The sequence below is a fragment of the Galeopterus variegatus genome, unplaced genomic scaffold (assembly GCF_000696425.1).
Source record: "Galeopterus variegatus unplaced genomic scaffold, G_variegatus-3.0.2 Scaffold2247, whole genome shotgun sequence".
Taxonomy (NCBI): domain Eukaryota; kingdom Metazoa; phylum Chordata; class Mammalia; order Dermoptera; family Cynocephalidae; genus Galeopterus; species Galeopterus variegatus.
This window is the reverse complement of record NW_007728358.1, coordinates 200731-225432: the sequence shown is the minus strand read 5'-3', so window position 1 is coordinate 225432 and position 24702 is coordinate 200731. Positions and strand designations below refer to the sequence as shown.

The 24702-nt window shown below is 43.1% G+C and overlaps 1 protein-coding gene across 1 annotated transcript in view; it reads right to left on the bottom strand.

The window, feature by feature from the left end:
• Positions 1-7559: 7559 nt before the first annotated feature.
• Positions 7560-24702, bottom strand: part of FOXO3 (forkhead box O3) — a 117943-nt gene continuing 100800 nt past the window's right edge. Inside the window, exons 2-3 of the mRNA XM_008581064.1 lie at positions 22674-24109; positions 7560-8465 (exon numbers count right to left, since the gene is read on the bottom strand). Of these exons, the coding sequence (XP_008579286.1) occupies positions 22709-24109 (1401 nt within the window). The 3' untranslated portion in view covers positions 7560-8465; positions 22674-22708. The remainder of the gene's footprint in view (positions 8466-22673; positions 24110-24702) is intronic.

The window sequence follows — 24702 nt, the reverse complement described above, 5'->3', positions numbered from 1 at the left end:
ATTCGTCTTTTGGGGACATGTCCGACCATGAGAACCCTCCTTCCCTACCTGGTTTGGGGGAGTTACCCACTGGATGTATCTTGGTGGGAGGAAGTGCCCCTCTTCCCCTGCTGGAGTAGGCTACCCCTTCCTGATATCTGCCTCCTGCCAGTTGGGGCTGAAGCAGCAGGAGACTCAGATGCTCTCTGACTTTGGTGGCAACAGTGAGGTCCCAAGTCCTATGGTGAAGCCAATAGTGTCCAGGAAACAGGAATTATTTCTATCTTTACATTTTACCTTTTAGTAATCCAGCCACAGCTTTACACTGGTACATACTGCTTGTTTCAATATATAAACTTATAAGAGCAACAGGTAATTGCATTTCTAAGAGTGCATCCAATACAAGCATTTTCTGTGTACAGTTCGCCGTATCTGTGGATTCCCTATCCACGGATTCAATCAACCATGGATCAAAACTTTGGGGGGAAAAATCAATAAAAAAAAATACAAGTAAAATATAGTGTAACAACTATTTACATAATATTTACAATGTATTAGGTATTATAAGTAATCTAGAGATGATTTAAAGTATATGGGAGGATGTGCATAGGTTGTATGCAAATTCTGTGCCATTTTATATCAGGGACTTGAGCGTCTGTGGATTTTAGAATCTGTGGGGTGTCCTGGAAGCAATCTGCTGTGGATACCAAGGGACGACTATACATGAATAGTTTCCATAGTCATTATTTTAGTAGATGCATAGTATTCCTTTCTTCTGTTTAGGGACTTCCTATACTGTGATCTTCAAAACATTAATAGGAGGAAGTTAAAGAAAACCAAATTTCCAAAGACAAGAGTTTGCAATGATACTATTCATTTATCAGTCAGGTTCCTTTTTAACAGTGTAGTTATCTCATTATCTCTACTTTTCCTCCCTAATACCCTTCTCCCATCATATTCCCTCCAGTCTCAAAAGAGGAGGAGCAAAGCCTCTCCACCTCCACTCTTTAGAAGCTGCATTTATCTTTATAAATGTAATACACTCCCACACTGGCAAATTAAAATAGTACACAAGGTGAAGCGTTGAAAGCCAAACTCCCTTGCCTCCCTCCCCAAGACTTACCCATTACCAAGTGTCCTATGATTTCTTCTAGATCAGAGCTTCCCAACTTGTTCAGAAAGTTCCAGGCATGTGAGCAGCATACAGGGCCTGTGGCTGTGAGTCCAGGGCCAGTCACCTGAAACCTGGAGCAGCTTTCTCTGCCTTTCCAATGGGCCATGTAAATATCATTTTCAGTGGGTGCCATGTTGTGGAAATAGTTCTAGAATTGCCATGGCTTCTCACTTCCTCAACATCCTCCTTCTAGAACCCTCTCTCCTACATACAGTGTGCCCCAGGGCCCTTACTAAAGGCCAACTCTGATCAGGCCACTGCCCCTGCTGATTTCCCATACTCTTATCAACAAGTCCAAGCTCCTTGGTCTGTAATTTTCTGGCAACCTTCTTTTCTTACCTAACTTCTCACCTATATTCTTTGAGCTCTTTATGTCCCAAACAAGCCAGCTATTCAATGTTTCCTGAGCATGTTCCAATCTTCTCTGTCTCCTGCCTTTGCCCCAAAGATTTATCACTTCAGCTAGAAAGCCCAACCCATTTCTCCTTTCAGCTCAAGTGTTAACTTCCTCTGGGCTAGCCCAGCTCTAATTCCTTTGTCCCTGCATCCTACCCTGAGCAGCATTCATGGGACTCATTTGCTTGGGAACACATGCCAGCAGGCCTGCCTATTCCTGCTCAGCCCCTTCAACACATCTCACCAGGATAGGCACAGTGCCTGGCACAGGTAGGTGCCTGTGGATAAATGAATGTAGGATTCACAGAGGAGATCCTGCGCCAATACAAAAAGTGCACTGAGATTTCTCTTCCCCAAGTTGGGGAGTCCTCAGAGATGGAAGGCAAAAACTAACAGTTCTGAGCCATTACTATGTGATAGACACCAGGCAGAACCACACACACATATACATGCACGTGCACGCGTGCGCGCACGCACACACACACACACACACACACACACTTTTCTTCAGGTCTTAAAATTGCTGACGGTCTTCCTCTTTTAATTTTTGAATGAGAAAAATCCAGGGGAAAGGACTCTTCCTCCAGCTCCCAACGTGTCTGCCCCTCTGAGCCCAGTGCCACTGCTTCTCTTGATGGAGATGGAAGCAGAGGTGGAGTGGGCCCCTTTCTGAGTGCTCCCCTCTTCACCACCCCCACTGCCATCCCCAGGGCTGAGCTGAGAGGCACCTAGAGCACCAGAGACCACTCCACTCCCCACCCCTACTCCATAGCCATCTCCCTTCTTTTCCAAGTCTCAGGCAGTGGTGGTGTGTGTGGCTGGCAGATAGTGGCTATGAATTCTACCTTCTTCCACCTTTGACTCCTGTATTCCAGCTGCAGTGTGGGTGACTCAGCTGATACATGCCGAAGTAGCATTTGCTGGCTTAAAGCTTTGCCCTCACTACTTGAATACTTGCAAAATCAAATCCCATAAGTGTTTTAAACACTAACTAGTCCAAATTCTTCTTTTAAACAAGCTGAAGCAGGGAATCAGCGAGAATTGGCTATTTCTCAAGGTGGAGCAGATAGATTCTACCTAGAGTATAGGCTCACAGAGGGAAGACCCAGGTCTATTCTCTGGGTACCAGGCACAGGGTCTGGCCCACTGCCACACTTGAGATCGACTTAGGAACTGCTGATCATTAGATTAACTTTAGCTAGTTTTTGGTTGTACTTTAACTCGGTTTTGGAAAACTCTCTGAGAATCTTGTAACTGGTAATAGATTTCCATCTTTAATCTTTTGGGAGACAGAATCAAAACTGGGCAGCAATCTCAAGTGAAGTATTCTTTCCAAGTTGGCTTTGGTAATAGATGGTGAGGTTTTACCTTTATAGTAATTAAAACAATGGTAAGGAAAAACTTACGGGAGCATGACTCTTCAATGCAGAATTTATCCCAAAGGGCCAACTTTAAAATCTTTTTCACCTCTTTGATCTGAAATAAGAGCCCACTGTGTTGCTTGGGGCCTTAAATCATACTCCGAGGGTTTTCTATAAGCTGAAAAATTTTTACAGTATGTCTATTAAAATGAAAAATACAACCCAGTCTACTAAGAATAGTTTTACAGAGCCGGCCAGTTAGCTTACTTGGGAGAGCATGGTACTAATAACAGCAAGGTCAAGGGTTCAGATCCCATACTGGCCACCCGCCAAAAAAAAGGAAAAAAAAATGGTTTTACAGTAGGGTGGAGTTCTCCCTAACTTAATTGAGGAGGCCCTAGATGTACACACAGAGGAAATATTTATGCTATTGCCACCAGAAGTCTGAAGTATGGAGTTTGACTTTCAGTATGCAGAAGGGCATTGTTGATGACCAGTGTTCATTTGCTGGACTCACATAAGGACCGTATTAGGGTTAAACCACTGACAGGTTAAAATCTCTAACCCACAGTGAAGGCATGGTCTAAATCCCGCCTCTTTTCTTAAAAGCTCCTCCGGGACAACATGACTCAGTGCACACCAAAAGTGGCTATCAGCCACCATGAACAATGCTATAAATCTGCTCTTATTGTCTGGTTGTCTGTGGAGGTCAACAGGGGGCCAGAGAAAAAGCTTACTGGGTTCGTTTAGTTTAGAGATGGTATGATAGAGTCTCTCAGCTTTGTGCCTCTCCCAGCCTGTGAAGTAATTCCACAGAAAGACCTTGAGATAAACTCAGCCATTTCATTCCTAAGGATAAAGAAAGGGGAAGGGAGAACAAAAAGACATCTTGGAGTAAGAGTGTCATTGATGCTTTATTTACATGCGTCAGCATCTCTTTTACAAACTAGATTACGGGTTTAAATGGAATACACAAGGCAATATCTACAAACACCAAGGAAAGTAAGTACTGCATCTCTATTTCATTTGGAAAGGGAAAGATTCCCAAATCAAACTGGTTTTGATCCTTGAGAAGAAAGGCGGCAGAGTTAATTCTGGCAACATATGGTTAGACAAAATCCTCAGTAAGAATGTAATATGATAGTGTTCGCTATGAAACAAAGGATGAGGTGTTTCAAACCGAAGTATGAACTGCTTGATTCTTAGGTGTTTGAATATGGCCATGCACCATATTTAATTCTAGTTTGTATGGGGTATGAGCAAGAAATTGAAACAGATAAGACAGTTTTACAGATACTGTATACAGATTTTTTTTTCCATTCATGCAACTTTTTTTCCTAAAAAAAGTTAAACATGTGAAGCCAAAATGCACAATACATTTTTTTTTTAAATAGTAACTAATTTTTCTGGTCCTCTTTCACATCTGTTTACATTTCCCGTGTACATAATGTGCTAGGACAAGTATACAAGAGAAGACTGATTGCCAGGCAATGAGATAATGTTAGAGGAATAAGTGACCAGACAGTTTTTAAAGCAGCTGCACAAGTATTTCTGGAGTGTGGCAGAGGCCTTGTAACCAATCATTCATCAAAGAAAAATACGTACAAATAAAACTAACACAAGGAAAATATGCCATTCATTCAAACTGCATATAATGTTACCCACTTAAAATTTAGATCAAATGTAATATACTCTTTTTAGTTACTAGGGCATGTGCTTTAAGATCTTGTTTGACAGACATGATTCCAGAAGAACTTTACTTTCCCCTCATAGTACCCTGCCTCCCCCAGTCTCCTGGAGAGGCTGCCTTTTTCGTACCTCTTTACCAGTGATTGCATTTCTACAAAAAATTTGTCTAATTAAAAAAAACTTATGTCTAATCATATGATGTTCCCCAATTACAGTAAGAAAAAGAGAGTCAGAGTTCAGAGCTGTCGGGGTTTTCTTTTTGCTTTTAGAGAAAAAAGGTAACATTCCTACTGCCCCTTGCCAGCCCTTGGCACCAGCATGTGGAATGGAGGACTTGCTTTTTGAATGCTTTACTCCTGATGGTGTTTTCCAAGAGATTCAAATGTGCCTTATTCTTTAGGTGGGGTTCATTAAGTAGAGGCAAAATCTGTCCCTACCATCCTTATACTGTGTACAAGTTTGGAAGCCACCTGAAATCACACCCTGAGACGGGCGTATCTGTCCTGATGTCCTCTCCTCGGGGCGGGGAAGTAACACACACACTGCTAAAACTCAACACCAAAAACAAACACCAAGTCTGCCTTGTACCACTTGTGTATACGTGATCCTCCCATTAACAGGAAAGACAAACTTCTGAATTTTTTTTTAACAATGCGTTTCAGCAATCATTTTATTGCAGAGGATGCAATAGAGGAGACCAAGCTCAAATTCATTCATAGTTCTTGGGATATGCAGAACCTGGTGGGCAGCTCTCACACCATGCAGAACCTGGTGGGACAATGAAGGCTGTGCTAAAGCTCTTTTCTAGCTTTGGTAAAAGGTATCAGGTTCTGGGGTCCTGAAGAGAACAGAGCCCAAGAGTGCATGTCATGTTGTCAACATCAGGTACTCTTCTAGTTTTCCATCAAAAAGTAGAAGGCTCCCTAGAGCAGCTTATTTAGAGGCTGAGGGTAGCCCTGGATAGTTCTCATCAGGATTCAAACGTTACAGCTGCCAGGCTCTCTGAGGCCACTAGGTATTCTGCTAAGATGCTCCAAATCAGAAAACTTACTGTTAGGAACCCATGACACTCAGAAGGTGACGCAGTGGCTGACAGTTGGTCCATCCTGAAAGCAGGGTCTCAGGGAGCCTGGTCTCTGTGTGGGCAGCCAGCTGAGGGCAGGATGCCATGATCTTGGACTGGACTAACCACTTGATTCTTGCCTAATCCTTCTCTTGGGGCTGCTAGGTCTCACGACAATGATGCTGCACTTGACTTTGCCCTTGTCTCAGCTCTCTACAATACTCTACACATAGATGCTGTCTGAGTTATTTTAAAAAGAAAACAAATTTCCCCTCCATCCCTGATCTGTTTTGTGGCAGCCCTGTCCACCTCTGTCCTTCCCTCAGCTGTTTCAGATTAAATTATAATCTGGTTCTAGGACATTTTGTAAGACATTCTGCCTGAAATCCAACAAACATCAGGAAAAATAGAATGAGATCCCACATGTCTGAATGGAATTCAACATTTTAAAGTTGAGAAACATTGGAGGGTTGCCTTTCTCACTGCCAAAGTAGCTCCCAAGGTCTATAAAACTGCAAAGGCAAGGAGCTATTTCATTAGTTTGCTTATTTCTTTGAACTCAGGAGAGAAAGTCTCAGGGTTCTCATGCTGGTAGCAGTCCAGATTCTCCCTTGTATCTGATCTCTCTGTACTCCCTTTCCCCCTGCTCCCAACCAGCTGCTCCCATGCCTCTGCAATGCATCCCCACCCAGGGCAGCACCACTTAGGGAGACAGAAAGGCAGCCCTCTTTCACTGATACTGGACAGTTCTTTTGTACATCAGACTACTAAAGAATCACAGAAGTGGCTAGCATTATTATAAAGGAACATAGTAAGCAAGTATGGCTCACTGACAAGCAGACCACATGAATAGAATACATATTTTTAAAAATTATACATACTTTTAAAATGAAGATTATAAACGTGTAGCAGTTTAGAAAAGGTGATATGCTACAGGTCTACTATAACCACAATTGCACAATAATTTACAGATTCAGTAAAAGGCAGGGTGAAATCAACAGGGCTATTGCTCAAACATGACAACCCAAGCAAGGCAGGAGACGTGTGACAATACCAAATGGAACTCTCATTATGCAAGGAGCTGTGATTACCACCAATGTCACCCCAGAGGAGTTATAAAGCAAAGGTATACAAAGGGGCCCCTGGTGGATAGTAGTGGGTGCAGGGGTCAGGTGGCACGTCTGTGTTGGTGCCCACTGCCACGGTACAAGCATCAGCAAGAACTCAAGCAGGGAAGTCTGTGCTGAAATACTAGCCTGTATTCCTAACGCCCATGCATAAGGTTCCATTTTTGTACTGTACATGATAAAATATATTTATACATTTATATGCCTAATGCTTTTTATGCAAAGAAAAGAGTCTTCATATATCACTTTGGAGAAGTATGCATATGCTGTGCTAATCAGAGCATCACTACACCAGTTTTATATGTACCAAAGGTGTTCCCAACTATTCTGTCTACCAAAGAGGGTAACAAATATAACCACACTTTCCAGGTTGAACAGAAAGCACCTATACAGCACCATAACTTTTTGAAAACAAAATGAAATCCACAGAAGCAGGAAAGTAAAAAAAAAAAAAAAAGAAAGAAAGAAAGAAAAGAAAAACTGCCCTAATCTTGTACTTCCATTGCATCACTTGTACAATGACAAGCTAAGCTTATTAAAAAAAAATTAGTTTGTATGCTATTGCCTCTCACTCATACACTTCTAGTGATCAGGTTATACACAGCAAGGTAGAAAATAATCAAAGGATGTGTATCTAAGAGAACAGTGAAGTCAGAACTTCCTTAGCATTGACTTGAGTCTGTACTCTTCACACATTTCTCACTGCAAGCTTAATGCTCACCTGTAAGTTCATTTCTCCTGCAAAGCAAAACAGGACTCCTCTTCTCCCCCCATTTCTTTTCTCTTTAAATCCTTTTGTGGCATTTGGCAATGAGTGGAGAGCTGAACTGATTTCTTTCCTGAAAAGACCCTAGTTTCTAACCAACAGACCAACACTGTTTACCACATTAGCTGAAGCTACTGACAGGAGACCAGGCCCTACTGACCTGGCAGCTGGAGACCAGGTGCTGGGGTCTCTTCCACAGACCACCCTGACTCAAAACTGAGAACACACTGGGTCAGACGCCATGCTCCCCTCGCTTTGCCTATGCATGGTTCAGTTGTGGACGGGTGCGCAAAGCAAACAATTGTGCCATTGTTCAGTTTTTAGAAAAGAATAACTTTCTACCAAACAAAAGAAGAAAGGAAATCCCCCTATAGTTTATGTAATGTGTTAGCTGATGGAGTGCCATGGGCTCAAGAGCTTGTGATGCCCAAAGCCGGAATGGTAACTGGTACATTTTCCTTCTGTTTTTAAATTTGCCAGGGGAAGGATGGTTAACATTTTAACAGAAAAATACTGCAAGTTAATGCGTGTGAAAAACTCAGAAAGTCAAAGAAGAACAAACACAAGAACGACACTTAAAACATCCCATACACCATCGCAATATTAAAACACCACAGAATTGCCAACGGGGGGCTCAAGGTGTGCTCTGAGCGAGGGTGGGCGGTGCTGAGGGTCCTCCGCTGGCATGTGGCTCGTCACCCCGTACAAGGAAGATTTTGCATACTTTATAGAATTCTGTTCAAGGGTAAGTGCTTCACCCGGAGTAAAGGGCCATTAACAGTCTCTGCTGGGTTAGGAAAATGGCGTGGGATTCACAAAGGTGTTAAGCTGTAAACGGTATCACTGTCCACTTGCTGAGAGCAGATTTGGCAAAGGGTTTTCTCTGTAGGTCTTGTGTCAGTTTGAGGGTCTAGAGGAGAAAAGAAAACCAGAGATTAAGGGCCTTCAAATAGCAACAGTGGGCACCTTGGGGTCGCACTTCATCAGCCTCAGTCTCCTCATTCACCCACCTCAGAGTCCAGGGCATGTACAGTAAAACTGTTTGGCTACAACCAGCATCAAAGGTCTGAAAAGCTGAGGACAAAGCGTGAAGACTACTTACCTTATTTCTTATTTTGTCCTTATCACGAGATGCTCTAAAGTTGAAAAGCTCAAAAGAAATGGCATCATTTGCTTTGGGAGATGAAAAAAGAAAGGCAGATTATTGGTGCTTTAGTGGGCCCTTTTAAGTTAGGGATGTCCAAGGTACAGATGGGGCTTAGTGCTAAACTTCGGGACTGAGGAGTTTCCTGGGACATGGGACTTTCATGCTAAAACCAGGAAAGCTGGTCACCCTAAGAACATCAGCTATACTTCTCGGGTTCTCTCCCACTGGCTGTGTGGACAAACAGCTTGTTTACCATCTTTCCCAATAATACCCCAATACTAGGGGAGATGAAATGGCCACTCTCTACAAAAGCTTAATAAGTCTGCACTGCTGGGTGTGGGTAGCCTTAACTTGCCCTACCATAAAAGGAGTAAGTCATCTCTAAGTGGGCTGTCTTTTTTTTTTTTTTTTTTTTTTTTTTTTTTTTTTGTCTTTTTTCGTGTCCGGCAACGGATTGCAACCCTCAGTGTCGCACCCGTACCGGACCGGGACCGGCAACGGGATCACAAACCTCGGTGCTGCACCCGCACCTCGCTCAGCCAGTGAGCGGGAACCGGTCTGTATGTGGGATCCGAACCCTCGACGGGAGCGCCGCCACGCTCCCAAGTGGCGCACTGTAGCATGTGCCACCGGGCCGGCCCCTAAGTGGGCTGTCTTAAGAATCTGATTTTTATATTAAAATTTTGCAGAGAAAAACTTATATGACACACACTTATAGCCAAACAATCCCCCACATCCCATTAACAATTAACATTACTATTATTTTGCCTCCAACAGTCATTGATGGAAAAGCACAAAGGAGAGCTTCTCAGAGCATCTGAATTTACACAAGTCTTATCAGACTTCATGTGACCACTGAGCCCATAAAAGCTAGAGGATTTTTTTAAAAGCATACTCATAGAGATATAACTAAAGGAAATAATATGACAGGCCTCAAGACAAGATCTTTTGTTCATGGACAGTGTTGGCTGTCATGGCAGTAAAAACGTGGCTCTAGGACAAGAAATGGATATAAAAAGTGGTAATGAAGCAACACAAACTCATGATCTTCTCACCAGACAAGGTGAGTAAGTAATGAAAAATGTACCAATAAGCTGACACACACGAACGCATCACAACGTCTGCTGCTCCTTCCTCTAGAGGACGTACCATACGTTCATCCGCAATTTTCACAAGTATACTTGTGACTTCAATCTCTTCTGTGACTCAGTTTTTGCTGGCAATCTTATCCGTCACTACTGATATTTGCAAACACAGGACTTGGTATTTATAATATTACATATCCATGGTCATATTTACCCTTGTTATAGCTCCAAATAGAAGAATTTAGGTTGTTTTACTGGAGGCAGAGATAATAAAGCAGGAAAAGAAGGTCTTTTCTTCTTCCCACCTATCTCTAGTATTTAGTTACCCTGGCTGATGCTTTTTGGGGGTGTTCTTTGCTTTGTAAAGCTACTAGGTAATATTATCTTAAACTATAAAACAGTGGCTTGCTGATTTCAGAGGGAGAAAAAGCTAAAGTACGTACCAGATCTCAGAATCTATGAGGAATTTTACCTACTAGAGCTAATGCTAGTCTAGCTACTCTATTTGGATCCCAGAAGCATGAATGGACAGGGGCTCTGATACAGTCCTTTGGAAGGAGATTTGGTTTTCTCTTTGACAATAACTCTTAATAAACCACAATCTAACATCACTATGCAATTAGTCATCAGGGGACTATGGTCCCCAAGTCCTGATCCTGACTTACTGTTAAGTGCCATGGGAGAAGTTGTAAAGTATTACCTAATTCGGACCCCCTCCCCCAGTTCCCTTTGGTGTTAATTATTCAGCCACGGAAACCAGTGCATAATGGGAAGGTGACACACTTCATTCCCCAAGTACAGAGGCAGCACATGCAGCTTGCTCTAATGCTGGGACTGGGCCGACATAGGAGGGAAGGAGACACAGGGTACCCATAAACCCCCACCATGCCATCATGCTAAGTAGAACAGGCCATCAGCCCTGAAACCAGGGGCAGGGGGCCCACATGGGGCAGTCTAAAGCAACAACCAACAACAATTTCCAGGCCAAAAACCCATTCCCTCAACAAAAGGCCCAGAATCTTCAGGGAACTTCATCATTAAAAAGGAGATGCACTAATCATCACTCTTTCCCTTTCTGCAGAATGGGGCTGGGGCCACCTGTGACACTATGTCCTGGAACTTCCTCCAAGGTCTCCCAGGCAAGGCCCTCTAAGGGACGCCTGCTCAGGAAACTGCCTCTGTACCTGTAGGCTGAGTCGGCAGAAGCCCAGGCCCAGACCTAGAGGCAGCTCTTACAGAGGACAAATTTAATGTAGAAACTCCCACTCCACAGAACAGAAAGGCAACTACTTATCTCTGTGATAGAAGGAAAACTGATTGTAAAATATTGTGAAAACATAAAAGAATCACATAAATACAAGCATCCTTCTAAGAGGAACACCAGAATCACCATTCATGATAAAGACCAGGGTAGGGCTGGCCCGTGGCTCACTCGGGAGAGTGTGGTGCTGATAACACCAAGGCCACGGGTTCGGATCCCATATAGGGATGACCGGCTGCTCACTGGCTGAGCGTGGTGCTGACAACACCAAGTCAAGGATTAAGATCCCCTTACCGGTCATCTTTAAAAAAAAAAAAAAAAAGAAGACCAGGGTAATAAAAATAATCATAAGGAAAGCAACGACTAATCCATCTTAGACTTTTAATGGCTCTTTTGTAGCTCAGTGTTTACACATTTATCTGACTCAACCATGGACAGCAAGAGTAGACGGAGCACATTAAATGATGAAACCAGCTACTCAGCGAGGGATTCAAGGATACTTAGCTGGCGTACAAGTTTCATGGGTTTTAAGGAAACTCATATCATTCTTACATTGTTTAAAGCATGACATTTTAGTTCACCGCAAGGTTTACGCGGGAGCACCGCTGCGCTTCCCAAGCGGCACACTGTAGCAGTGCGCCACCGGGCCGGCCCAGATTAAGCATAATTTTTAGAAGGAAAAAGGAAGCATATAGCTGATGAAATTACAGCTGTCACTTCACACTTACCAGGCAATATGCCAATTAACAATACATTTTAAAATATTGTCCTGTTCCATCAGTGACTTTTTTTTTTTTTTTTTGGACTGGTAAGGGGATCGCAACCCTCGGCTTGGTGTCGTCCGCACCGTGCTCAGCCAGTGAGCGCACTGGCCATCCCTATATAGGATCCGAACCCGCGGCCTCAGCGCTAACAGCACCACACTCACCCAAGTGAGCCATGGGGCCGGCCCCCATCAGTGACTTTTATTAATAGGGAGAAGATACTCTCTTCTCCCTCCCTGCCCAATAAATAAGTTTGAAATCAGACTGTTGATGCAAAGAAAATGAAATGGAGAGACCAAATAAATGATGAGGCTCATTCTAAAAATATCCATAGATGCTGTCATCTGGTCTCTGGTGAGAGCAAGTCCCTCTATAATCTTGGCATCTGTAGGGAAGACAAGTTTCTGCCTAATTATCACCACTAACTCACATGATGTTCTAAGAAAGGGAAATGCCTCCAAAAACTACACAAAACATAACAACCCCAATCAACTTTAATCTGGGAATAAAACGTAAATGTTCCTACTACTATCTTCCCACAACTTAATTCCACTGTGTAAATTTTGAACTTTTCAGTAGCGTTTTTATCTTCCTGGCAGAAAAGAAAGGAACAAGATCCCAAGACTAAATATGACATGAAAGGAAAAAAGAGAGCAGGATGAAACTGTCATACCCACAAATCTAAGAAAGTTATCAACTGTTTTCTGACCTACAACTAAAAGATGTTCAGAAGAAATGCTGCATGAAAAAAAAAATTAAAATGGAACACTTTCCTTACTGTTTAAAAATAAAAATAATTTAAGCCAAACTTGTAATCCCTGGGGGGCAGGCTGGGGACTAAATATGAAACATTTAGGATAGAGAAGGAATTGATGTTCACTCATTCCACCAGGAAGCCTCACATGGAGTTCAGAGAACAGGTATGGGTTTCAGAGTTGGAATGTTTCCACCAAGTACGAGCAAAGAAACCTGCCAGCCCCCATCTCTGTTTCACTCCCAGAAGGACTTAAGGGACATCCAATTTGGCATGAGCCACGGTCACCTGAAGCATCCTTCAAGGCTTTTGTAGTTGGTGTTATCCCAAGGGGGGAGAAAACCATCTCTGCAGGTCCTGGGGTAGGCAGTCACATCTAATTTTGGAGAACCAAAATGGCAGCAGTTCCCTTGGAGTTCACCTTCACAGGCAAAACATCACGTGCCTCAGGAAAACATGCAAACGGGCACAACACACTGGCTTAATTTCGTCATTTTTAAATGTCTTCTGGGTTGGTACAGGTGATGAAGAGGACTTAGAGAAGTTCGTGAAAACCAGCCTGATGGTCATGGATGGCAGAGGCCTGACTGATGGAAATCCAGCCCTCACCTGCCATGCTGGCCAAACAGTGCCTTCCTCCAGGTTTGTCAGAAAGGAGGAAGTGGGAGGTGCAGCCTGTAAAAATCCATGTTGGCAAATGCTGTCAACTTGCCATTTTAGGCACTGAACAGTTTATGAGGGAAACAGAACATGTATGTAAGTTTTAGCCAGGCTGGAGGCCAGATTTGTATTCAGTTGAGGAGCATCCCTCAAGGAAAGCCAAATTTCCAGGAAACCCAGCCCAAGGGCTCTGGTACCTTCTACTTGGCATGTAAATACTTATTGAGAAGGTAAAGATGTTATAGGAAAGCTTAGATGAGAAACTTTTAATAGCAAAGGTGATGCTCAGGATGATACTGGAAAGGTACTCAACTATACACACTACTTAAAAAAATTAAAAAATAAAAAAATAAAAAGTTTAGTTTGTGTAAAAGAAAAGCTTGACTTGTGTGAGTACTGCTTTGTGCTACCGTCCAGTAATTCCTAGGCTTTTTCAAGGTGTCAAGACGCAGCCTGTTTGTGAAGGCTGGTGACAGGCCCCTCAAGAGCCTTTACCTCCAGGACACTTCAAAGCCTGGACCTAGCCTGGTCTGCCCTTCCAGCCAGCCTGTATGCTGTGCTGATAAGACCCAAGGGAAAAACGAGGAGAGAAGCGGCCATCCTACCCCAGCACTTCACAGCTGAGGAACAAAGAGCTGGGAGCACTTGCAGAGAGGCACCTACAAAGTTGCTTAAACTTTAGGGACTACTGATGACTAAAATAAGTTTAGGTTAAGAATGTCCTATCTGCCTTTACACTGGGGCAAGGATTATGTTAACTAATATTGTGCATCCAGAGTTGACTATGGAGACTGACATGGTAGAAGTATGGTAGGTATAGCTTTACTGTCAACAGCAAAGTTGCAGAGAGATCTTATTTTCTTAAGATTCTTAGATTTTCAAACTACATAGAGTAAGTGGTAAAGTTTTGGATTATGTTCATTTAAAAAACCATTTTTAAGGCAAAAAGCCTTTAAGGGGCAGTTGGATCCTCTCTGAACTCATGGTTATTTAACCTTAATTATAATATCCAAAAATCTTAGCTGGAAAAGACTTGTGAGACCAAGTTCCACCATCCTCATCCTGTGTCTCTGCTGCTACTGCTAGGAACAAAGCCTCTGCTTGTCTGATGGGTCAGGGTCAGTAACACTGCCTGGATGGCTCTTCTCCCCACCTCTGTGACTCACTAATACATTCAGCCAGCTCCTCCAGCCCCATTTTCCCTAGGCTGCCCTCTGCTGAACTCCTATGCCACTCACCTGACACCTAACCATAGTGCCTGGAATGGCTACTTTTTCACAGACTTTGAGCTCCCAATATGTTGAACTTCTTGAAAGCAGAGCGAAATCTTTGAATCAAATGCTTAATGGAACACCATATAGTGCTGTCTTAGATATGGTATTTGCCCTCAAGCAGCATATATTCCAGAGAGAGAAACAATGTTTTCTTCCTGTCCTAAGTAGCCTGGAAAGTTGAAAGTACAAAATAGGCACATGGTAAATGCTGGCTGAATAAACAAATGAACCATGCTGCTGGAAGAGCCCTCTCTTCCTCTCTGCCAGTTTGAATAGCCAGCATCCTTTCATTGCTACTGCTTCCATGACCTGTTCACATTTGCCAAGAATTAGTCTTATCTGAGTCCAGGCAGAATTTATCGCTTGTGGGGCAAGACCCAGGATTTGTAATGTTTTGGGGGGAAGATGGTTTCTGATTATTAAGTTTCTAAATCTATTTCTTATAAGATGAAATCAATATAAGGCACAAAATTTTTACATTCAACTAATTCTCAAGAATTTACCTTCTCCCATCTTTTCTGCCCATATACATCCTTTATCACCAGCCCCCAAATTAAGTCTTACTATTCTAAGTGTCAACTTGCTGTCACTAATAAAGTGACTCACCATTTAAAAACAAAAGGGAACTGTAGTCCAGGAGGAATTGCTTAGAGCCATCAACCATGACCTGCATATCACAATGTTGATGTTTGCTGGGTGTGACCCTATCCTGCATGACTCTTCACTGCATTTACTGGGGTGTGTGTGGTAGGGGTGAGGGGATGAATGATGAGTGCGTGCAGGCTGGGGTGCTCTAGATCACTTGAGGGTGCGCAGAAGAAGTGTAAGTGTAATCAAAAGTCCATCTAAGGGTTCAGCTACCAGGTACAGAAGAAAGGGGTCTCCAAATTCCTCTTTTACTGCTTTAGATATATAAGGTTTGCAGAGACAATCTAATTTTCCCAAGTGATTCTGAAATTGAACTTTGAGTTTCACAAATAGTCCAAAACACTCATCCATCCATAAGGTATGACCAGGACCTACACGTGACACAGATGATGGCCAAGAAGCAACCATTACACCGGTGCAAACAGAGGACAGAAACCAAGAGGGAACTTAAAGGAGTCACTCTAGGGTGGCTCCAAGACTGAGAAAGAAAAAGGATTGTCCTGAAGTTAGTCTGGCCAGGTGTGCAGATTCCAGGAATGGGGTCAATCCACATTTGTGTGGCCCTCATCTCACTGCTTGGCATGCACGTGCACCGTAGCTCTAACCTTCTTTTTCTGGCCACTGATTTCCCCTGAGGAATCAAATCAAATATTCCACACAGACATGAATACTTTCTTTTTTTAAAAAAAATCTTACAGCCCAGACTTCTTTCATCAGAGAAAAAGAGAGGGAGAAGGAGAGGAGAGGAAAGGGAGAGAGAGAAGACATACCAACATGCAAACCTTCAATCAAATCAAGACTGGCAATTGAAATTTTATCCTTCAGAAACAATAGAATTACCCTCTGAGACTTCATGACTAAGTGATTACCATCCTAAAATAAGTGAATATCATGGATTTTAGCAAAAAAGAGGTTATAAGAAAAAAAAATAAGAAAAGAAAACCTACAATTACAGAGTACGGTCCACATCTATTACTGGGAGAGGAAAAAAAAACCAAACACCTGCAACCCAGTGCCCAGTGGCTCTTTACAGAATGGCAGTCCCAGGTTTGGCTGCTGCTGCTTTAGGAAGAAAGCATTTAGAGAAGAATAGTCTATTTTCTTTGGGTTTTTACCAACTTAGACTTGAAAGAGATCTTAAAGGTACAGTGACTATATTTTCTGAACCCCAAATTGTGTCACATTTGTCAAAAAGAAGTAAACCACCAGCTTTTGCGAGACCGAAGGCCACACAGCTGCCGGCATCATGCTGTTCTGCGGCAGTCTTCCTGCTCCCAGGAAAGCCCTAGGAGGGACTGGAACAACTCTATGTGTCTGAGTGGCTGGGATGAAAGGCAAAGGTCAGATTTCTAGGTTCCCTTTCCACAACATGAGAGGCTCAGGCGAGGCAGCATGAAAAGGGGCAGGGTGAGGCTTTTCCCTCAGTGACTGGCTACCGGCCCCGGGCGATACTGACAGGTACCCACCCTAAAGATAGCGGAAGCCAGACAAGCGAGGACTTCTCAGGCAATCCTTTAAGGATGCCAATGGAACACTCTGGGTACCACATACAAATCTCCTCATGCCAACTGTGGCAGTAGTTCCCTTTGTTGGTGGGAAAAAACAGCCTCTCTAATGGGTACCCCCAAATTGGTAGGCAGGACTTCTAAGGGACATCAACTCCAGAAACCAAAGGTTTCACACAACAGGCAATTGCTATACCTTTTTAATGAAAAGAAACTTGGTTGTTTCTAGTTTATTGAGGAAAGTAGTCACTCTTTCTGCCACTAGTGTAAGACTGGCTTGGCTGCTTCCTATACTCTGTATTAACCTCTGGAGCCATTTTAAATCACAATAAACATTAAACACGTTTTTAAAAAGGTGCCAAAAGACATTAGCTTATATTAGAGCTAGTACTTACAAGAGCTCTGCAAGGTAAGTTTTAGTTTTAACCCCATTTTACAGATAAACAAACTGAGACTGAGTGACAATGACTTCCACGAAAATGGCAGCCTTCTACAACTCCCACAGCTCCTCTGCGATACCATAGGACCTTGTTTAACTCATAGTGGGCTACAGAGAAGGTTTTTCTTTTTTTTTTTAAACCCACGGCTCCTCTTAGAGCAGAGCCCCAGGGATAGTGTGCTGAAGTGGGAGGCTGGCTCATGTCCAACTGTGATGAACTAACCAGCTCTAGAAATCAAACATGAACTCAAGCAAGTGACATGCGGGGTTTTTAAAAGAAACCAGCATCTGGACTCAGCCTGAACTCTCTGGTCTATTAATATGGAGCTCTTGAGTAGCAGGGTCTGCATTTTTATCCCCCAAAGACAAATGTGATAAAGGAATAGAACCCATGAAAGTAGGGTTGTCCCAAAAAACCAGGCACGTAAGGTCGCCACACCACATGGGGCCTTTGCTCCAGCCTTGCATGTAAAGGAGACTTTTACTCTGACATATGGTCACAATCACTGCCACCACTTTCTCAACCAGTCCATACACTCCTTGAGGGGGAAGACCCTATTTTATTCACCTCTTTTCCCTGTGTCTAGCCGGCACTCAATACATGAGCTTTGCTTAATGAATTCATGCGTTTCTTGAGCATGTTTACCAACACAGGGTCTACCACTTTGCCAGGGAGCTGGCTCATCCTTGGGTAGAACCCACTCCATGGCTAAGAAACACTTGATATCTGACAATGGTATACAAAACACTCAGCAAGAATGGGGAGGAATAGGGCAAAAGATCCATAGTCCTCAAGGGAGCTAAAGACCTTTCAGCCACACTCTATGGCAGGACTTTTCAATGGGGTTCCTTGGAATGCTGGTCCTATAGTTTCTTGAAGAAAAAGGATTTGATTCAAGATATCAAATAAATTTAGGAAACAATGCATAACATAGCCTACCCAAGAAGTTGATGTATATTTAACTTTTAAGGCTCTGAGAAGTCCTGCTGGAAATACCCAATTTCTCCATTAAACGTGGCATTTCCTAAACTTATTTGACCAATGAATCCATTTCCTACTTCACACCCATGAATATCTTGAGGATCTTGTATTCTAGGAAACATTTTGAGAAACAATGACCTATAGGACTTCTAAATACTAATTTGTAAAACAAGTATTTAATTCATTTTAGTTTCTGAAACCTTAAACTTCAAAACAACTTGGTTGATGGGGGAAAGCAATGCTTTGAAATCAAACGAACACAACAAAACCAGGGTGAAGTGGGTGGTATCTCTTGCTTACAAGAACTCTGCAAGATAAATTTTAATTTTAACCCCATTTTACAAATAAGCAAAGTGAGGTGGAGAACCTCCATCTTGTAAGGAAAATCTAATAAACATGTGTCTCCAAACCGGGGAAGAGAACGCAGTCAGCAAACATCCTCCCACCTGCCCCAGAGCCAAGGAGGACCTCTGGCAGGCAATCTCTCCAGTGATGGCATAGAAGTAGATCCCAACAAGCCCCTTTCTCCTATCTCCATGTAAAAAGGTAAGTCTGTGAGCCCTGGGGGAAGACTCTAGTCATAGAAAACATTTACAAGATGCTGACTGCTGAGCATTATGAACACTCTAAAAAGAAGCATTTAATGGGAGCTTAAAGTTTCTAAGAACTACAAGTATTAATTCTGGTGGTTTCTGCCTCATTTATCTATGTTCCACATAAGCTCTATGACCAAAAGAGACCTTTCAGAAAGCCCATTATAAATGCAACTGCTTGAAGCAGGAGCTACTCAGGCTCTGTCCCCATGCTTAGCAGGCTGGCCAGAAGTAAGCACAGGTACATTATAAATCCAACAGGCCCAGGAAGAGCTGGATGTTACTGCTTTCCAAGGAAAAATAACATATATAGGGAGTACACCAGCCTCTGCAAAGAAAACCCCCTTTTGTGGCTGTATCAATTTTGCTTTACTGTCATCAACACTAAAAAGATCCTGACAGTAATTCTCTCCATGAATGACAGTTCAGACTTAGAGCTTTTCAAAAAGGTAAGAATAAAGATTCCTGCAGATGAAGAATTCCTCAGACTGATGTACTGTAACAGTCACAAGTGCAAATAACAGAATGCATTCTCCATGCAATACATAACAGATTCATATTTACCACTCATTATATTCCCTAAAACAGAAATACTTACATCAAGAAAAAACATGGCATAGATAGCCTATGTTACCTGTATTTGGTTAGAATTAGTCCTATACCCCAACATAAATTTTAAAGACATAATACAATCACAGCATTCAAACATAAGTCAAATAAACATCCAAGATTTACTCCTTTTGGAAAGCAGTTAACATATAAATTTTAAATGGCTTCCAACACTTGAGCCTGCTGTCTCCACCTGAGTATACCACTATTTCTTTGTCGTTCCATATCATCACATATCACCTCACCAGGGCCATTTCACAGACATAATGTTAGGTTCCAAGTTTAAAATTATACATACTTTGCACCTTTAAAACTCTACGATTCTGTCTTTTGACAGATGAGAATCCTAATACCTCTAAGAGATTCATTAGTGATTGTGACCAGTGGCAGAAACAGGAAGAGAACTACCCCTCCCCTCTCCAAGTAGGCTTTTCCTGGTGGATGTTTTCCAATCCTTATCATAAAGTACTTTAAACACAAAACTAAATACTCGGCTGGTCCCTAATGGGTCTCCAAATGCCAAAAGATAAAGATGAATGAAAGAGCTTGTGTATTTAGGAATCTTTTGACATCAAAACTAGAATGAGACTGCAACTGCTTGCCCACTGAGAGGACACAAGGGTCAAATTCAAAAGGGCTGCTGGAGGCTTGGGCTTGCAGACACCACCCCAGCTCATGACTATCTCTGTATGTGCAGGTGCAAGCTTTATGAGCACCTGAGAGAAGACAGTCCCATTCATACTCCAGTAGCTGGCACTTATAAAATGGTATGGCTATTTCTTCTTTTCCAGACTGACCCATAGGTCAAAGGATTTTACACATGGTCTAAAATGAAAGACATGTGTGAAACACCCAGCCCTCCAGAGAGGCATCTTACTACAACTACCAGCAAGACTGGTTGTCAACTGGACAGAACTGCTCTGTTAACGACACAGAGAGGCTCTGGTGCAGGGCCATGTGACATTCTACTAGTAAGCCAAGCAGTTAGTCCAGAGAAATACTTAAAAATAGCCAAACCAAGAAAGTCATTTCCAACTTGTGGGAAGCTGAGGCACTTAATTTGAGAGAAGTGAGATGTGAGATTCTGACCTCAAGCCTATTGTGTGAATTTAGGAGAGTCTTCAATAGTGACAACCACAAGTTAAGTAAAAAATACACTTCAGGCCACATATGCTCCTGGCTGTTTAGAGGAACAATTCATTCCAAGGCAAAATGGAAATTCTAAACCCAGAAACCAGACTCCGTCACAGCTCCCCACTGTCCTTAGGATGCTACTTCCCTTCGGTACGACCACAGAGCTTCTGGGAAAATTTGGTGACTCTTTATCTTTAACTGAAAAATAAACTCCCCCAAAATGTTCTGAGGAAAAGATGACCCTACGGTTCCATTAGAGTATAATAAGGAAATGCATTATCCCCAAGGTAGTAACTTATTTAAATCTCCTTTCAAAGATTTTTGTACAATCTTTGAGAATTACATATACACAAGAAAGGTCTGCTATTCAACTAAAAGGGAAACAAAACTACACTTGAGAAACTCGACAAAAATTGATAGTACATTTCCTTCTAAACTCATTCTTTCCAACAAACTAGAAAGTGGCCTCCTTACAATTACACTCAAATTAAAACTTGTTTCTTAAAGGAAGACAAACGATTTATTCTTCTAAAAGCAAAATAATCTAAATTTCTAAAGTCAAATCTCCACCAGTCTCAGTTCTGATATTACACTGAACTGGCTGTCATGGAAGTACTGTCACCCTAATTAGCTTCCATTACAGTCTTTTTTACCATCTCAAGGGCTATTAAATAACAGAAAACAGACGTCTGAGTTCCATTAGGGGTCTGTGTATGCCTGGGAAGGCTGAGAAGCTTTAGCATTACAACCCTCTTGACATTCTCCTTTCTACATCTATCCATGAGCTGGAGGGAGCTCACCATAGGAGACCCTTGTAATTCCTTCACCATGGCAGAGAGTTAAACAAGGCTCAAGGCTCAAGTTTTTTGGCTTTGAATTCCATTTCTCTTTCACATTACTTGAAGGGTGCAAGCAGCTTGCTGAGACAGAAAGGAGCTGAGGCACAGAACAGAGCCCATTACAGGGGGGTGTCTGGGGTGCAAACCCATTGGCAGAAGATCCCAGTGTTCATCTTACTTCTTGAGGAGAGAGTTTCAAGGCAAACTTGTCTATTATCTGCTATTGTGGCTCTGGTTCAGAGCATTTCCCATTTTTTTACCATCTAGAGAAACTTAGGAGCTACTGTGGTTCAAGCCGTTTAAGAAATATGGATTCCAGCTGTGTGACCCTGCGTAAACTACTTAACCTCTCTGGACTCCCTGCTTGCTCATGTCAGTATACCTAATTGCACTGTACATATTTCAGCTCAGTGTAGTTTTTAAAGCACTTTTGTGTACTTTAGTTCATTTAATTCTTACAATAACCATGTGAAGTTAACAGGCTATTATCCTCATTTTATAAAACTGTAAATTGAGACTCATACTAAACAACACACCCACAATGGTAGCTGGAAAGTGGTGGAAGTGGGACTGAACCCTTAACTCCTGATTCTAATCAAATGTTTTCCTTGCCAAATCACACTCACTGCCTGATCTTTCTGGTTCCAACAGCACTAAAATACCACAATTTAATAAAAAAATCTCTGTCATCACTCATAAGCCATCTCACAATGTTTGAAACCTGACATCATTTATAAGTTGGAGAACAAGGAGCTCTCTCATATAAAAACTTGTGTTTTCAGCTTAATTCTTTTTTTTTTTAATATGTGTAGATCCTGAGTGCTAACTAATAAAGATGCTTAGTATTACAGTGAAGAATAATCTAACAGATCTTGCTTCTGGTGGAAATACTCAGTCCAGAAATGCACATTCTACAGTTTAAGGAGAAGTACCTGTAAATAGTTACTTTACTGGAAAAAAAGGACACTGTAACACCAAAGACTGACAAAGGCAGCACTGGACCTGAGAGTCTCTCTAAGGAAATCCTTTGGCTGGGGTTCTTAATCTTGAAGTATGACCTAAGCTTCCCCTTCCTCCCCTTCTCTCTATTCCCCTCCATTCATCCATCAAGTAGGGGGACCTGTGTCACAGGTCAGCAAGAATGACAGGATACAAAGAAGAATGAACTCTCTGAATGTGTGTGTGTTCTTTTTACTGGCAGTAAAATTTCTGAACTGTCACCAAACTATGGGGAGAGGTAACTGACAGCCCTATTTGGTTTGCAGGTACAACTTTGAGATGAACTGGCTGGGAGCGACATTACTGGGTACCGCTGCTCCATGGCTCTCAATGTGGAGCAAAGTTCAAAGTAAAGAGAAAAAGGCTTCTGTTGCTCCCCCATCATCCCCGACTTGTTATTTGTATGCACAGCATTGGGCACTGACCTGCTTTGCCCACTTCCCCTTTCCTCAGTGATCCTTCAGCCTGGCACCCAGCTCTGAGATGAGGCTTGCTTAGCACCAGTGAAGTTCCCCACGTTCAAACCAACAACGTTCTGTGTAGAGATAAGGGAATCAAAGTTAAAATCCAACCCATCAGCATCCATGAGTTCACTACGGATAATGGACTCCATGTCACATTCCAAGCTCCCATTGAACATGTCCAGGTCCAAGTCGCTGGGGAACTTCTCATGGCCCATGACAGGAAGGTTTGCACTAGTTGAGTACAAGGAGGAGCCTGAGAGAGAGTCCGAGAGGGTTTGCATAGACTGGCTGACAGGAGACTGCTGCTGGTGTTTGGCTGACCCAAGGCTGCTGGAGTCACTCAAGCCCATGTTGCTGACAGAATTTGACAAGGCACGGCTGCCACCGAGAGCTCCCTGGGTTTGGTGCTGGTGGTGGAGCAAGTTCTGATTGACCAAACTCCCCTGATTAGGCTGGGCAGCAAAGGACATCATTGGGTCACTGCGAAGCATCACGTTCCGGCGGGAGTTCTGGGCAGACACAGCAGTGCTGGCCTGAGACATCAAGGGGTCCGACTGGGTCATCATGACATCGCTGTGGCTGAGTGAGTCTGAAGTAAGCAGGTCCTGGAGTGTCTGGTTGCCATAGTGTGACATGGAAGAGAAGGTGGCTGGCTTATTCTCTTGGATAGTCTGCATGGGAGACTGGCGCAGGGAGTTCAGAGATGAGGGTCCAAACACTGTGCTGTTAAAGGAGCTGGTTGGAGAGCCCAGACCAGAGCCCTTGGTGGTGTACGGGAAGCTAGAGCTCCGCTGCATGAGCCCCGCAGTGGGCGAAGGCTGGGACGATGGGAGGGTGATGTTATCCAGCAAGTCGTCCATGAGGTTGTCAGCCAGCCCATCATTCAGATTCATGGTGCCTGCCATGTCGGTCAGCCGTGGCAGCTCCACGGTGCATGGCTTGCTGACTGAGGGCGACAGGCTGGCTGAGCTGCTGTAGAGCATGGGGGAGAGCGGTGCATCGTCGTCCTGGACATCATCCAACTCTGTGCTTGCCAGGATGGGTGACAGACGGCCACTGACTGTGCTGGCATTGGAATTTGTACGCGAACGAAAGTCCGTCCACGCATCCAGCTCATCACTGCTGCGTGACGTGGGGCTGCCAGGCCACTTTGACAGCTGGGAAGGACTGTCATCAGCTGACTCTGGGGCTGTCTGCAAGGCTGCCTTCTTCTTGGTTGCGCGGCCCCGGCTCTTGGTATACTTGTTGCTGTTGTCCATGGAGACAGCCCGTCGTCGGGGTGCCTTCCCACTCTTCCCCCCATCAGGGTTGATGATCCACCAAGAGCTCTTGCCAGTCCCCTCATTCTGGACCCGCATGAATCGACTGTGCAATGACAGGTTGTGTCGAATAGAATTCTGCAGAGAAAAGGGAAAATGCAGAACATGAGCCAGAATGGTCCAAAACTGAGCACTCAGAAGAAATACTTAACTGGACGACTCATTCTGAAAAGCCTCCTCAATTTCAAAGGCTAAAAGAAAAAAGAAATGAATTAAAAAAAGTCAAACACCTGCATGACCCTCCTTGACTTGCAATAAAACAATAACATGTTAAATGTCAGGTTTCGTACTGAGGAGGTGGGGAGATGGTTTCATATCCAGGAAAAGTGTATAAGCTCACTGACATTGTTTTTCCCAAATTCCTAAGTTTTATTATCTTTTCTGTAATTACATTTCCTACACTGAATTTCACACTTGCCATCTATTACCACACCACTCCCTCCCCCTTACTTTGCAACAAACCTCCCTTGCTCTCTGAGGGGCTATTTTATTCTCTCATGGTCCCCTCCCCCACTAGTACAGAGTTTATTCTCTTATGGTCCCCTCCCCCACTAGTATAGAGGCAGCATCTACCTTTTCTTTTTTTTTTTTTTTTTTCCTTTTTGTCTTTTTTCGTGTCCGGCAACTTATCGCAACCCCCGGTGTTTTGCCCCCCCCCCGCTCCGCCCGGG